Source organism: Oncorhynchus mykiss, chromosome 1 (genome assembly GCF_013265735.2).
Source record: "Oncorhynchus mykiss isolate Arlee chromosome 1, USDA_OmykA_1.1, whole genome shotgun sequence".
Lineage (NCBI taxonomy): Eukaryota > Metazoa > Chordata > Actinopteri > Salmoniformes > Salmonidae > Oncorhynchus > Oncorhynchus mykiss.
In genome coordinates this window covers 22634323-22651091 of record NC_048565.1, presented here as the reverse complement: position 1 = coordinate 22651091, position 16769 = coordinate 22634323, and the positions used below count along the sequence as shown (strand labels likewise).

Below are 16769 nucleotides of genomic sequence, written 5' to 3'. Positions count from 1 at the left end.
GTGGTCCGAAGGTTTTCCTCTAGGATTTTTCCTTTGTTTAGCTCCATTCCATTAATTTTTTTATCCTGAAAAACTCCCCAGTCCTTAATGATTACAAGCCAATCCATAACATGATGCAGCCATCCCTATGCTTGACAATATGGAGAGTGGTACTCAGTAATGTGTTGTATTTTATTTGGCCCAAACATAATACTTTGTATACAGGAAAAAAAGTGAATTGCTTTGCCACATTTTCTGCAGTATTATTTTAGTGCCTTGTTGCAAACAGGATGCATGTTTTGGAATATTTAAATTCTGTACAGGCTTCCTTCTTTTCTCTCTATCAATTAGGTTAGTTTTGCGGTGTAACGACAATGTTGTTGATCCATCCTCATTTTTGTCCTATCACAGCCATTAAACTCTGTAATAGTTTTAAAGTCACTATTGGCCTCATGGTGAAATCCCTGAGCGGTTTCCTTCCTCTCCGGCGACTGAGTTAGGAACACCTGTGTCTTTGTAGTGACTGGGTGTATTGATACAGCATCTAAAGTGTAATTAATAACTTCACCATGGTCAAAGAGATATTTAATGTCCATTTTTTTTTACCCATCTACCAATAGCTTCCCTTCTTTTTGAGGCATTGTAAAACCTCCCTGGTCTTTGTAGTTGAATCTGTGTTTTAAATTCATTGCTCGACTGAGGAACCTTGCATATACTGTAAATGTATGTGTGGGGTACAGAGTAGTAGTCATTACAAAATAATGTTAATCACTATTATTGCCCATAGAGTGAGTCCATTCAAGTTATTATATGAGTTGTTAAGCACATGTTTACTCCTGAACTTATTTAGGCTTGCCATAACAAAGGGGTTGAATACTTATTGACTTCAATACTTCAAGACATTTCAGCTTTAAATTTGTACTTAATTAGACAATGTTTTCGAAAAACACAATTACACTTTGAAATCATAATGTTGGGTGTAGGCCAGCGACAAAATAAATGATTATTTAATTAATTTTAAATTCAGGCTGTAACACAACTAAAATTTGGAAAAGTAAAGGGGTGTGAATACTTTCTGAAGGCATTGTACCTATATTAAACAATTAATACAAATTTTAAATATTATTTTATATTTTATTTAATTGTAGTCTATTTAATCATTTGTCTTTACGCACACAAATGGATATCGCTTTCAAAATGTGTTTGGATGTATAAAATGTGTTTGAAGGAAATGTTTCCCACGTCATGAAAAATGAAAGCAGTCAATCAGAATATTCAGCCTCTGAACCACTACGGTCTGAATGAAAGAATATTAACAGTGGCCTTATTCAAATCATTAGCTGATGTATCTCATGAGGGACAAAGACAGATGACTATGGAGGCCACAATGGTAAAAACATTATAAGAGAGAAATTGTTTATTGTTTTGGTGAGGGGTCAAATTTGACACGTCACTCTCTGAGCAGCAGTAGTTGTATTTTTTCCCAGCAGACTGCTGGTGGCTACTCTCTCTATCCAGGAGCTCTGGGAGGCCATGGAGATGGTCTGAGAGGGTCTGTGGAGGTGTCACTTCACACCTCAGACTCCTGCATAAAACCAAGGCTCTCTGAATGACCAGCCCACAGGCCAAGCTCTTCAGTTCAGTCCTACTGTTCAACATACAGGACACAGCATGGATATCTCTGCTCCTCTACTCAGCAACTATGGTGTTGGTGTGCAGTACCACTGGAGTTATCCCAGTTCAGACTCTGAGTTCTATAACCTCTCTTCTCCAGAGACCTGTATCATCTCACCGACCTCCTGCATGGACTTCTCCCTCTCCTGGCTACCTCGGGGGACCGCCACAGGACCTCACAGACCAACATACTCTGGGGGAGCCAAGGCATCCGCTTCCCCGTCCTCCAGCGATGAAGGAAGACTCTCTGGAGGGAGGATTAGAAAGAACTGCTCCAAGAACCCCAGCAAGCAGAGACAGAGTGCCAGCGAGAAAGAGAAGCTGAGGATGAGAGACCTGACCAAAGCCCTCCACCACCTCAGGACCTACCTGCCCCCCTCTGTGGCTCCTCCTGAACAGACTCTGACCAAGATCGAGACGCTGCGCCTCACCATCAGCTACATCTCCCACCTGTCTGCCCAGCTGGGACTCAGCGAGGAGGCTCTGTGCCAGAGGAAGGAGCTGAACCTCAACACATCAGGACACCACATATCACCTCAACAAGAGGTGTGCCAGTTCAGCCCCTCCTCATTGGGGAACTGTTGGAGAGAGGAGGCAGAGATAGGGAGATGTGCAGGGCAGCACCAGACCCTCCACCACACAGCCACGTCCACGTACCCACTCCACAATACGACTGGGATGGAGAGACACCCGATCAGCAGTAACGACAACGTTATCAACTCAAGTATGGATTCTCTGTTGGAATCGCCGGTGTATGCAGAGACTGCACAGTCAAGTCAGGTATGTACACTGATTATCCATCCACTACACATTTCAATAAAGCACAGATTCAATGTACTTGTAAGTTACAACTAGGTGTTTAAATAATTGTCAATTTATATGGTGAGTGATACAGTGGATTGTGTCTCTGTACTACCAGTGATTATTCACTGCAGTGTTCCAGTTTGATGAAGTCCCATATTCAATGGAATTAGACATCCTATTTGAACCAGTCAACTAATTACACATTTCTTTCTTTAGGTATTCAGCAAAGATGACCATTATCAAAACTTTGCTCAAGACTTCTGGATGTAACAGATGTCCTCATCAAGAGAATCTACTGTCCAGTCAATGAACTTTTACTTCGATTTACAGAGTCATTATATGTTAATATAACTCGTTTATTTTACTTTCAAATTCTATATTTCATACAACGATCATTGTAAATACAAAACGTATTCTAATATTTATAATTAAATATTAACTAACTACTTAACTGTGTCTTTGGTTGTTCCTGACCTGTATTTAAAGTAAAGTAGTATTGTTTGCAAGTAAAGTACCAAGTAATAGTATTGAAATATTAATGATGTATACTGTACTTTTCTGTCTAGACAATTTTACGTCAATCATGTAAGTCAGTTCACACCGCTTTTTGTGATGATGAAACACAGTCATTCTTCAGCATGGCAGTATTATAAGTCCATTTTAAGAATAAATGCAAACACAGTCAGGCTGCCAGACAACATTTACACAGCAAGATCAATTCAATAAAAGAGAAACCTCTGTTGGTCAATATTAAAACGAGTATTATGTGAAATACAGGAAGTCTACAGTCAGACGTATCAGTAAACACATAGAGAAAAGATTCACACACAACTTAGCATGACTATGAAACACAGGGCATGAACCAGAGCACAAACATGTCTGTTGTACATAACCACAACATCTTCTTAACTTTACAGCACAGTTAGGTTTTCACAGAGAAGCTCCAGACTCCACACTCCTCTCTGACATTAACATTCTAATGACCCCTCTTATCCTAGTCCTGATAAAGAGTTTAGCACCTCCATGCTAATATGAGAATGAGACAACCCTGATTAGAGCCCTAGTGAGGGACAGAAAAAAACAAGCTTTTATTTCACATGGAACATAAATTACACTCATGGAGAGTAATGAGGTCAAGGTGAAACCTTAACTTTGACTGAAACCATAGCTGCCAGAAACCTGTTAAAATAACTGATTGTAATATTGGAGAACTAAAGAGAAAGTTAGATATAGTCCTCTATCGTGATCAGTATACCACAGTGTGGCATACTGACAGAATGTAATATCAACAGAATGTAATATCTTATGTTGTTCTTGTCTGTTCTGTACTTTATTATGTGTTTGGATTTGTTATGTGGATCCCAAGAAGATTAGTAGGTAATGAGGATCTTAATGCACTAAACTAAACACACACACTGCAGTATCAGCCTATGTATCAACTATCTATCAGCTATGTATCAACTATATATCAGCTATGTATCAACTATCTATCAGCTATGTATCAACTATCTATCAGCTATGTATCAACTATATATCAGCTATGTATCAACTATATATCAGCTATGTATCAACTATCTATCAGCTATGTATCAACTACCTATCAGCTATGTATCAACTATATATCAGCTATGTATCAACTATCTATCAGCTATGTATCAACTATCTATCAGCTATGTATCAACTATCTATCAGCTATGTATCAACTATCTATCAGCTATGTATCAACTATATATCAGCTATGTATCAACTATCTATCAGCTATGTATCAACTATCTATCAGCTATGTATCAACTATCTATCAGCTATGAATAAGAATTTGTTCTTAACTGACTTGCCTAGTTAAATAAAGGTTAAATAAAAAATAAAAAGCAATGTATCAACTATCTATCAACCCTCTATCAACTGTGTATCAACTGTGTATCAACTGTGTATCAAGCCCCAGAGAGATAAACAGATCCAGGTCATTACTGATCCTCTGTGTTGGCACCTCTCAGTCTGGAGAGAAGGTATGATCCCTGGTTTAAACCAACCTTAACTATCCCATAATGTGAGAGAGGATGAGTTAGGATATGCGTGTCACTGGGGAGGTGAGGTGTTGGATATCTGGGGAAATAAAAATAAGCACCTGTTTCATCAGCTTACCAAGGGCATTTGATTTGTTAATGGAAAGCTCAATACACCAATACACACAGGCAAAAGCAAAGATTTAGACTTAAGTTGTAAATAAACAATCCAGCATGCAGGCTGGGAATGAAACTAGTTCATTTTAATTTGCTAATCAACCTTTGATCCTAAAGACTGCAATACTTCCTTATCCTTATCCCTTATTCTGGTTTAAGGGACATTAATCACATATGTTAAAAATCTCCTTTAGAGTTGAGAAGAGTAGAATATACAAAGCAAGACTTATGACACAGTTAGAAATAGTAACCAACAAAATACTACATGATACAAAGTCATGACAAAGGATTATGGCTCATATTTTGTGTTCATTACCATCAATGAACTACCCAGTAGCTAAACACAGATAAGAATAATTTTTGAATACATTCAGAGGGGTCTGATTCAGAGGTCAGGCCGAGTTTAGGAGAAGACATGGAAATGTTACCTTCTGACCTGTCCATCCCTGCATATGTCAGTTCTGTCAGTGCCACAGCGATGTCTCCTCACACACCACGTCTCTTTAAGAAAACCCAGAGAAAAATCAGTTAGTAGACACTCAACTAATTAATTCTACCCATACTCCTTACTTTCAACAAATGTGACTCTACATTAAGAACACCTGCTCTTACCATAACATAGAATGACCAGGTGAATCCAGGCGAAAGCTATGATCCCTTATTGATGTCACCTGTTAAATGCACCTTAATCAATGTAGATGAAGGGGAGGAGACAGGATAAAGAATCATTTTTAAGCCTGGAGGCAATTGAGACATGGAATGTGTATGTGTGCCTTTCAGAGGGTGAATGGGCAAGACAAAAGATTTAAGTGCCTTTGAACGGGGTATGGTAGTAGGTGCCAGGAGCACCGGTTTGTGTCAAGAACTGCAACACTTCTGGGTTTCCATACTCAACAGTTTTCTGTGCGTGTCAAGTATGGTCGACCACCCAAAGAGCATCCATTCAATTTGACACAACTTGGGTAGCATTGGAGTCAACATGGGCCAGCATCCCTGTGGAACGCTTTTGACACCTTGTAGAGTCCATGCCCTGACGAATTCAGACTGTTTTGAAGGCAAACGTGGGGGGGGGGGGGGGTGCAACCAGTGGCATGTATTCATGGATACCAAGGGAAGCCAGGCTTCCACAAAAGAGTGTGTCTTTCGTCTCTCTGTATTTAATGTCCTTCAATTCGCAACAGGTTGAATGTATCTCACCAGAGAAAGCATCTATCTGATGTTGTCTGGTCAAAAAGAGCATGCCATTGTTGTCGCCTGTATCATTGAATGCAAGGGAAACCAGAGAGCCTTTGGCCTTCCTTGATAAAAAATAATATAATAATAAGAGCAAATCAGCGTTGACCTGAACCGAGTGAGCTTAGCTGTGAATGGTCCTGGCGCATCAAAAAAAAAAGTGTCAAGGGAAGCCAGTTTGAATTTGGCTTCACACCAAACAAATCACATCAGAAGCCAAATGTCATTGACAGATAAAATCTAGAATAGTTTAATCTCATTGTGTTGTTGTCCTCTGGTGGCTAGCTAGCAAAAAATCATCCCTTTCCTAAATTAGCCATGGATGGAGATAGGGATTTGGACTTGTGGTTTTACTTAATTCTCCGTACTGGCCAATGATTATAATGGCGATTCTGATCCAATCATAACTTCATACATTATGCCCCTGGACTGAGAGGATGGAAGTTCAACATGTAGCTAGATGTAGTAGGCTAATGTTAACTAGCTGGCCTGGTGCATTGTTGCCTATGAAAGGAAATTAGGCTTGCGAGCAAGCATTTTAGCCAGGTAGCTTAGGAAAACAAAAACTCAAAGCGAGTTATGTATGCAGTGGCGACAGGCGGGGATTGCCTGTTTTGCATGTTATTTTGGCATTAATATGTGTCACATATCAGTTTGCAAACAATGTAAAATATATATATATATCATTGAGTTAATAAAGCCAGCTTAAAAATGCAGGTCTTTCAGCTTAGCCTCTAGCACTTAGCCATCCCGGATCCGGGATCGTGAATACAGCCTCAAGCTCATTACCACAACGCAACGTTAACTATTCATGAAAATCGCAAATGAAATGAAATAAATATGCTAGCTCTCAAGCTTAGCCTTTTGTTAACAACACTATCATCTCAAATTTTCAAAATATGCTTCTCAACCATAGGAAAACAATCATTTGTGTAACAGTAGCTAGCTAGCGTAGCATTTAGCGTTAGCGTTAGCGTTAGCATTCAGCAGGCAACATTTTCACAAAAAACAGAAAAGCATTCAAATAAAATCATTTACCTTTGAAGAACTGCAGATGCTTTCAATGAGGAGACTCTGTTAGATAGCAAATGTTCAGTTTTTCCTGAAAGATTATGTGTTTAGGAGAAATCGCTCCGTTTGGTGCGTCACGTTTGGCTACCAAAAAAAAAACGAAAATCCAGTCATCAAAACGCCAAACTTTTTTCCAAATTAACTCCATAATATCGACTGAAACATGGCAAACATTGTTTAGAACCAATCCTCAAGGTGTTTTTCACATTTCGCTTCGATGATATATCGTTCATGGAAGTGTGCTTTCTCTCCTGAATCCCAGGAGAAAATGCCCACCAATTTAGACAAAGGACACCGGGCGGACCCCTGGGAAATGTAGTCTCTTATGGCCAATATTCCAATGATATGCCTACAAATACGTCACAATGCTGCAGACATCTTGAAGAAACGACAGAAAGGGCAGGCTCGTTCGTGGTGCATTCACAGCCATATAAGGAGACAATGGAAAACAGAGCTTCAGAAATTCTGCTCATTTCTTGTTTGAAGTTTCATCTTGGTTTCGCCTGTAGCATGAGTTCTGTGGCACTCACAGATAATATCTTTGCAGTTTTGGAAACGTCAGACTGTTTTCTTTCCAAAGCTGTCAATTATATGCATAGTCGAGCATCTTTTCGTGGCAAAATATTACGCTTAATACGGGCACGTTTTTTTTATCCAATAATGAAATCGCGCCCCCATAGACTCAACTGTTGTGGTAGGGCAAGCCAGCAGAAAATACGAAGCGTTGTGCCATGATTGGCTCAGTGTTCTGTCACTCATGGGGACACTACGTCACCACCAAGTCTAAGGTGAAAGCTAGAAAATTCTAGCCCCTTGTGTGGTGCCATGGAGTTACATTAGAAGTGCCGATCCAAGAAGGCTCAAGGTCATTGGCACAGATAAAATGACGTCAAATCACGTTTTATGTACAGTAGCTTTGATTGGACTGATCATGTCAACATCATACTTTCAAAATCTTAAATAGCAGTCATCATCATGAATCACGTTGACAATCTACTGGCAAATCCGTTTTAATCCTTGTAATATGAAGAGAAATGATGAAGAGAAATTTTAGAATAAACACATCAAATTCAACAATGAGTGGTTTGGAAGGAATCAGGGACAATGGCTAACTTCATAAGCAATCACTAGCCTGCTATTCAGTTTAGTGGCTGTGTGGTCCCAAATCTCGGATTAAGGGTCTATTTTCCAAGTTCAAAATGATAAACATTCAACATTGGCCATGCTGTCAGTGAAGTATGATTTGTGCCGTGCTCAAAGCAACTGTTAACTCGGAACTGCAAAAACTTGACTGCATTGAGTTCAAGACAACTGGGAAGTCGGGAATAAATTAGCTCCGACTGGGAAAATACATTTTGAACGGTCATCCAACTCGGATATGTAAATCCGGCTTCTTTCTCGAGCTACAACCTGAAGATCAATGACTTCATCATGATTCAATCTTGTTTTTTTTCAAGTTCCCAGTTGTTTTGAAAGCACCATAAATCCAGAGAATGCCAGACTTTGATGACAAAATTTTCCCACAAATTTTCCCACGAATGACCACCTTCCTGTTCAAGTGAGTACAACACAACAAGGTGAGTCCAAAATTATATTGTATGCTGCTGCATAAATTATGTAATATGCCAGGGAGATATGTATACTGTAGCTAAGAAAGTAATACTATATGTATGTTGTGTAGTAAGATGTTAGTAGCCCATGTGCCTCACCCTAATAATTTGGTCTATTTACCCCTCTTAATTTTGCCTACTGTTCTAACTTGTGGTGGTGCACATGTAGCTTATAACCTGTTTTAGAGAAATGTAATATTGCAAGAGTTTTCATTGTCTGCTTTTTTGCCCCCTTTATTTTTCCTACGGTTCTGACTTGGTGTACAGGGAGAACACTGTAAGAATGGCCCATGTTCTGAATTCTTTAACTATATATTTCAAAAGTGCTAAACAAATAGTTTTATTGACTACGTCCATCCAAGCTCGCTCATTAATGTCTTAATCGAAATTACGGATTGCCTCTTATCCACTTGTCGTCCCCTTATGCCATAGTTTGTATACTATCTCAAGTGTCATTAGAAACCACATTTGCTTAAACAAGTCAGCCATATCAGCTATGTTTTTTAAAAAGGCAGTAAATTAGGCTAAATTAACTGTTTCACTGCCAGACAAGGCTCTGCTGATAGCCAGTTGTAGCAGTGGTAAGATATTGGGACTGCTGTTGGGACAGCTTTATTTAGGCCGTTTGTGGGCACCGTTTGTCGCTGTTATAGTGCAATTAATGTATTATGTAGTGTTGTGTTGTGTAGTGCCTTTGCTGGCATGCATCCCACATCTTTTTTTTCCCCCACCAAGATTTACATGCTACAATCGCCACTAACTGTATTACAGAGTCATAGACCGTTTAGCAACATGAAAGACTCATACTACTAATTTCTCTACAAGTAGTGTGAGTCAACATGTTTTTTCTATTTGCATGCATGCACACACACACACACAGAGAAATCAGTACCATGGACAGACACATCATATTTAGCTTACTGATTGGACTAAATCGTTTTTGGAATCTTTTAGTTGTCACTGTATTAGACAAAGCATAGGTGATTAGATCATGTTGAAATGTTGAAGTTGAAACATTGATGGAATAGTGGATGTAGCGCCTGTTTCCTTTGCGACTTGCAGTAACTCTAAATCAGTAGTTGTTTAGTCGTCCGAAAATGTGGGAAACATTAACTTTCTTGACCATGCTGTAGGTCATGTAACTGTTTGACACATGCAATAGGATTTGTGGACTTCACCGGACAGATGTTGCTCTACGGTTTTTCCCAGTGATTTTACCCACACACCGCTACTTGGTGCAACTCAATACGTGGAAGGTGTTCCTAATGTACTCAGTGTATTTTTAGTCACTGTAGAAATGAATTAGAACCATTGGTTGTGTTGCTGTGAAACACTTTTTAAAAGTGTGTGTGTGTGTTCTGGCTATATTCTGAGTCTCATCATCACAGCTCTACACCTATGAGGGAAGGGGTTAAATGTGACACTCTCTTCTGTGGGAACATTCTCTTATGACCAGTTCCACAACCACTGCAATCCACATGGCCAGGGCTGAGAAAGGTTGAGGTGTCACATAACACCTCAGGGCCAGAAGAACAGCTAAAACCACAAAAACACAACATTACTTCTGTTCACAGGGTTTATTAATATGAAAAAGGTGTTAGAGATGGTTTACAATAGAATTACTCTTTCCAAATCTAAAGTTATTATTAGAGCCTAGTTTCAGTTTTGTATACGAAACAATTACTACAGAGTAGTTTTCATCCACGTGTGATATCACATTGATATATCCCAGACAATTGGGCCTCTTTTTGCATCCGGTGACTAATTCACTCGCATAGAAGGGCATCGCCTTGATCTTGTCAGAATAACAACATCTCACCATAATTTGTGATATGACATTCAATCTAGGCCTAGTATGCATGAAGGGAGATTTCTTTCTCTCAATATTAATAGCAAATAATAGACAAAACAGCTCTACCTCTATTTCTCAAGGCAGTGTAGGAGCTTGTCTAAACAGAGGCGAGGTGTGACCTCTTCACACATTACAGCTGGCACACTTCTTTTACTACTGAGGGCTGCTGAGAACCCTAGGACTATTGGTCATGGAGAATGATGAGATTCTGCTAAAGGCAGGCATTGTATTGAGTTATGTAGAAATATAATTGAATAGACTTTGGGTGTTTATAATTATTTGCATAATCTGCATTCCAAAAAACAAATATGAATATTTTATTTGCTAAATATTACCCATATTCAAAAATAAATCAATACAATCCTATCCATTACTGCCAAACTTAGTGAATTGTGCAATACAACAATCGCTCCCACTATGAATTATTGAACTTGATGCAGACTTAATTCTAATCTGCCGGCTACCTCACACCTGGTTCTAGGAAGATGTGTTTCCCAGGGACCCCCTGCCTCTAGTGTGATCTCTCCTCGGGCACTTTGAAGTCCAGGCATCCTGAAGGGACCATTGAAGGTGACACATCACACCTCTGTCTGCAGGATAAATTGGGGAGCAGCTCTGAGGTGCCCCAGTACTCCTCACAACTTCTTCAAGGACTGACTGAACTGAAGATCCCTGCTGCTCAGAAACACTGCAGTCATGGACACTGCTGCCTTCTCCAAACTCTTGCTTCTTCAGGCTGGAGATCATCTGCTGGACAGTGATGCCTTGCTGGAGCCTGGTTGTCCCACCTTAGACCCTGGTTACTACAGTGCCTGTAGTAGCCTATCGCCTGCCTCCTCCATTGACTCCTGCTGCTTCTCTCCCCCTTGTTTCCAGTGGGGAGCTGTTCAGGAGAAGGAGGCTGCAAACCCTTCAAGCTGCATCAGCCAAGCTGCCAAAAGACAGGGGAAAGAAGAACTCCCAGCTCAGGAGAAGAGACGGTCTAGGTCAAAGTTCCCTGGGAAGAAGCGGGAGAGCGCCAGCGAGAGGGAGAAGCTGAGGATGAGAGACCTGACCAAAGAACTCCACCGTCTCAGGACCTATCTGCCCACCTCTGTGGCTTCGCCTGAACAGACTCTGACCAAGATCGAGACCCTGCGCCTCACCATCAGCTACATCTCCCACCTGTCTGCCCAGCTGGGACTCAGCGAGGATACCCCATGTCTGAAAAGAAAAATGGATTTCACACCATGCCAGTACTCACAAGATATGCCACAATTCCCCCAGGGCAGGTCCATGTCTGGACAGTGGTGTCAAGAGATACTGCAGGGCAACAACCAGAGCAATAATCAATACTGTCTGCCACTGGCCACAACATATACCAACAACACAGAGCCACACATGGAAACAGACTACCTAATGCCAGATGTTTCCTATCAGGACATGTCCTTATATCACAACCAAGTTTTCCAGTGACAAGCTTGTTCATTTAGCCCATTTCCAATGCTGATTTAAGTGGTTGTTGGGTGAATGCACCAGAAGAAGATCAAATCAGAGACATTGGACAAAAGATCCCCTAAATATCTAAACTGTGACACAATTCTGATTGTTTCAAAGAGAGATGATTTGTATGTAGCTATTTATCAGATTATATTTTTCCTAAATTGTATTTATTTCTTGGATTAGGTTTTTAATAAAACTAATGTTGAGAGTAATATTGCTTTGTGTATTTTATTTCTTTAATTAATCAATTACCTATCATGTTTTTGGCAATTTGTGAAATATATCCTTTGATTTTGTAGACTATGATTTACAATAGGCTACCTTAATGAGATTAGTAGTCTACAATTGACTGTTTTACATTTATCATAACTAAGGATTAGCCTGGCTGACGCGGCTCACGTGACTCATATTGCAGGGAGAGCTGTGACAAGGAGGACTTCAAGCTAGGTGTTAGCCAGACTAGCTAAGGATATACTCTTAACCCAGAAAGCGTTCTTTTTTTACCACTTGTAAACTACTGAACCTTTATGAAACCTATGAGGATAAACATTTGACAATGTTGTAACTATGTGTCACAGCCTACTAGGAGCGGTGGATTGGAATCAGGCGCAGAGAGCAGGGTTCAGTAAATCGTGATTTATTCTCCGGTCAAAAAACGGTCTCGCCAACATACAGGGCGCATAAAACAGACCAGCCCAAACACAGGACCAAACAGTCCGGAGAATACAAACATGAAAACCACAACCAACAGAGTAACAAAAAAAAAATCCCGCACAAAACAAGGGCGGGTCAAACTACTACATATAGGGAAGCTAATTCAACCGAAATACACACATGTGAAACTAATAAGACAAAACCAACAGACAAACGAAAAAGGGATCGGTAGCAGCTAGTAGGACGGTGACGACGACCGCCGAGCACCGCCCGAACAGGCAGAGGAGCCAACTTCGGCGGAAGTCGTGACACTATGTCAAACATTAGACCACCAATCTCACATAATCCTACATTAATTGCACACACATTACACAGTAGGATAATATACACTTGCCTATGTATTTATTTGACTCTATACTCCAGCATTTTGTACATGAGATCAAATGTTAAATATGAGGCGACAGTACAGAATGTCACATTTTATTTGAGGGTACTTTCATACATATCTGTTTTACAGATTAGAAATGAATGTACTTTATGTACAGTATCTAGGCCCAAAATGTTAAGGTGTCATAAGTATTTGGACAAATTAACTTATAGTGTATAACATTTCGTCAAAAGTTTAGTATTTGGTCCCATATGCTTAGCACCCAATGACTACATCAAGCCTGTAACTATTTTTGGATAATGTAGTGCACAAAATAAATGAATGGTAAATAATGTATTGTGTCATTTTGGAGTCACTTTTATTGTAAATAAGAATAGAATATCTTTCTGAACACTTCTATATCAATGTGGATGCTACCATGATTACTGAGAATGATGAATGAATTGTAAATAATGATTTATTTAGTGAGAAAGTTACAGATTCCCAAAGATCATGCCTCCAAAACACGCTAACCTCTCACCATTACCAATAACAGGGGAGGTAGCATTTTTTGTGGAGTATGATATTTATGCCTGTAACTTTCTAACTTTTTTCATTATTCACAATTCATTCATGATTATCCAATTAATGTAGAAGTGTTTCATTTACAATAAAAGGGACAATCTACCATTCATTTATATTGGGCAAAAGAAAAACCCAAAATACAACCAAAACAAACTGTAAATGCATGCTAGGAACACGGAACCAAGTACTAAACTTTTGACTAAATGTAATAGACTATAAGGAAAGTTGTCCAAATGTTTATGACACCTTCAAATGGGGGGACTAGATACGTAATGTGCTTTACATTTCTAAACGTTAAACAGATATGAAAATGCCCTCAAATAAAAGGTGACATTCTGTAATGTGTATTTTTATAGTCACTGAACTCCACCATGGTTCATTGAACAAAGCCCAAGGGAAAATTGATGGAGTTTTTGTAGGTTTTTTCGATAAACGCCAAAAAAATAGGTCTGGGGTAAAGACAGGCTTTGGAGATCTTATATGTTTTGTTCTATGAGATAATATTAATTAGTTAACATTACTTTTTGTGAATTGTGAAGAATTTACGTAATAAAAAATAAAAAACGCAAATCAAGGCTTCATAATTCATAAAGGTCATGTTAACTGACTGATATTATCCCATAGAACAAAACATATACGATCTCCTAAACCTGTGTTAACCTCAGGCCTTATTTTTTAAGTTTATCCCCAAACCCTATTCTTTCCCCATTCATTTTCGTCATAGGAATGGCTGAACGAACCAGAGGTAATGCAGTTCCGTTTTTAAGGACTATAAACTGGCGAGCTCTATTGTAACTGTCTTTACCATTTTCCTGCTGTCAGTGTTGATATCCTCCATCGCCGGGATAAAGATAAGTGCCCGTGTTCACCTCGGGCCCGCCCAATCACAAAAAACAAAAACATTCTCAAGAGTTGTTTCACATTTGACAAATTATTACTTTAGCCATGCAGTAGACCTAACGTCAAAACTTGTGACCTAACGTCAAAATGTGTTATTATTTATTTAGACCGCATAAAATTATTTTCACTGCAGAACAGAGAAGAGATGACCACCAACTACGCTGAGGCCTACTGACTGTGAGTAGACATTTTATATAGTAGCATAGGCCTAGCCAATGGTTCCACAAAAATACGAAAATACAACCAGTATGCTGCAGATAAACTTCAGTGAACTACTGACAAAGACATTTACAAAAATGTATACTGGAGCAGATCAGCATATTATTATTACAGCAGGTTGCTGTATGCAGGTCACTGTAATAATAATACTGTAGTGTGTTTCGACTGAACAGGTAGGCTATTCCTTAGGGTCGGAAGCAGATGTGCCGCTAGAAATACAAGTGGAGGTGTAGCCTACTAAACTCAACTCCACATTTTACGATGGTGTTGAGCGGTGACTAATGTGGGAGGACTGGAGCTCCGACATCACATAAAATGAACAATGTGCTGTGTAATAGCGGTCAATTTTTGTAGTGTTGAAATCAGTAGTTTGGGGCGGCAGGGTAGCCTAGTGGTTAGAGCGTTGGACTAGTAACCGCAAGTTCAAACCCTGAGCTGACAAGATACAAATCTGTAGTTCTGCCCCTGAACAGGCAGTTAACCCACTGTTCCTTGAAAATAAGAATTTGTAATTGAAAATAAGAATTTGTTCTAAACTGACTTGCCTAGTTAAATTTTAAAAAGTAGTTTAAAAAAAAAAGACTTCAGAGCTCCAGTCCGTCCACACTAGTTGCCGCTCAACTCCATCGTAAATTGTTGATTTGAGTTTAATCGGCAAGTGGAGCTGCAGAGTGTATCACACGCCATCAACAACTGTAATCTAAATATATATATTCAAATTGATATCTTATTTTATCACTCCCCTCAAAACGTTTTAGTGTGCTTGCATACAACATGGTATGCCAAATAATGAGCCTAAAAACGCCCCTGCTAAACTACAGCCATCTGGTGTGCGGCATTGAAATCAGCCATTTAGTGAATGCTGCCTTTGAAATCAATGAAAACTGCTATACTGCTCGCGTTGCGTCACATCAGATGACAGCGTCCAAGCTCAATAATCGCTCAGGTTCAATTCTCGATGGCTGACCCGTGCAGTCATTCTATCTTGTGAATGGAAATAATGATTCATTTTGCGTGATTTTGGTTGGTTTCTGTGTAGCAGGTAGAGCTTCACATTGATGGTGATATGTGTAGTGTAGCTGAAGTGTAACGTTGTCTACTCTGTGAAAGATCAAACACATATCCCATCATCATTACATAGGAGTGTTAATTGAACCATCATTGGGCTTGTAAGGGTTTCAGAGGATTATCTTGGTGGTATTTAACACTCAGGGGCAGGACATGGTGCTAATTGTCACTAAAGCTTCCTTTCTTCCTGGCTTAAGCAAACAAATGAAACCTATTAGCCCAGCAAGAGGCCTCCTCTGTTACTCATTCAGTCCAGACAGCACCAAGTTCACTCAAATCAACAGCTTTTCTCTATGTGAAACATCATTTTTTTTCCAGATTTCACAAGATTGATCTACATGAGTCCAAGATCAAGATGGCAGAGTCATGAGGTATGTATATCTGTGCACAGCCCTTATATAAATTGCCTGTAGGGCGAACCTGAGAGGGGGTGGATGGGTAGTTTATGGTCAGTTTAGGTAGGGGTTGAGCTTCTATTAATCTCCCTGCATGTGCTGTGGGTGAGTCAAGGTGACAGCTAGTCAACAAGGTGACAGCTAGTCAACAACTGCTGTCCGTGTATCCTGATTCCCAGACAGTCAGTGGAGGAATGTCACACTCTTCATCTGTCCATGTCCCATCCACTTCCTCTCACCAACAACAAATGGACAGGTTAATGGACAAGTTTAATGTTTTTCAACAAGAATGCTATTATAATAGAAATTATCTATTGAAAACTCAAAAAAATAATACAGTCATAGATACTCATAAATAAAGGTTAAATAAAATAAGTATTAAAATAGATAGTCATAAGATAAGCAGGGGTCAGTAAACCAGAGGTGGGGCAATTACATGTTACTTATGCCAATACACACAAACCTGTACTGTATATTTGGTTTACTGATAAGTCCCTTTTTGGTGTCCAATTCACTGTGTGAACATGTACTCCCCACTTTCTGTCACAAAGTCCCGAGCCAATGATTGACTTTCAACATTACTGGAGATGTAAATGATGACAGACATTGCATGCAAATTTTGTCATAATCTAAAGTCTATACCAGGTACCTGTAGTCCATAGAGTATTGATATAAATAGACAGATTGTTTGGATTG

General features: G+C 39.5%; 2 protein-coding genes across 2 annotated transcripts; both read left to right on the top strand.

Moving 5' to 3' along the window:
* Positions 1-1498: 1498 nt before the first annotated feature.
* Positions 1499-10923, top strand: LOC110532107 (mesogenin-1-like). The gene is made up of 2 exons (XM_021615727.2): positions 1499-2433; positions 10885-10923. Exons 1-2 carry the CDS (start codon positions 1651-1653, stop codon positions 10921-10923), a joined length of 822 nt encoding a protein of 273 aa, XP_021471402.2. The 5' UTR covers positions 1499-1650.
* A 176-nt stretch (positions 10924-11099) lies between these two features.
* Positions 11100-11858, top strand: LOC110532100 (mesoderm posterior protein 2-like). Its single transcript, XM_021615713.2, has one exon. The coding sequence runs from the start codon at positions 11100-11102 to the stop codon at positions 11856-11858; it is 759 nt and encodes a 252-aa protein (XP_021471388.2).
* The last annotated feature ends 4911 nt before the right edge of the window (positions 11859-16769 follow it).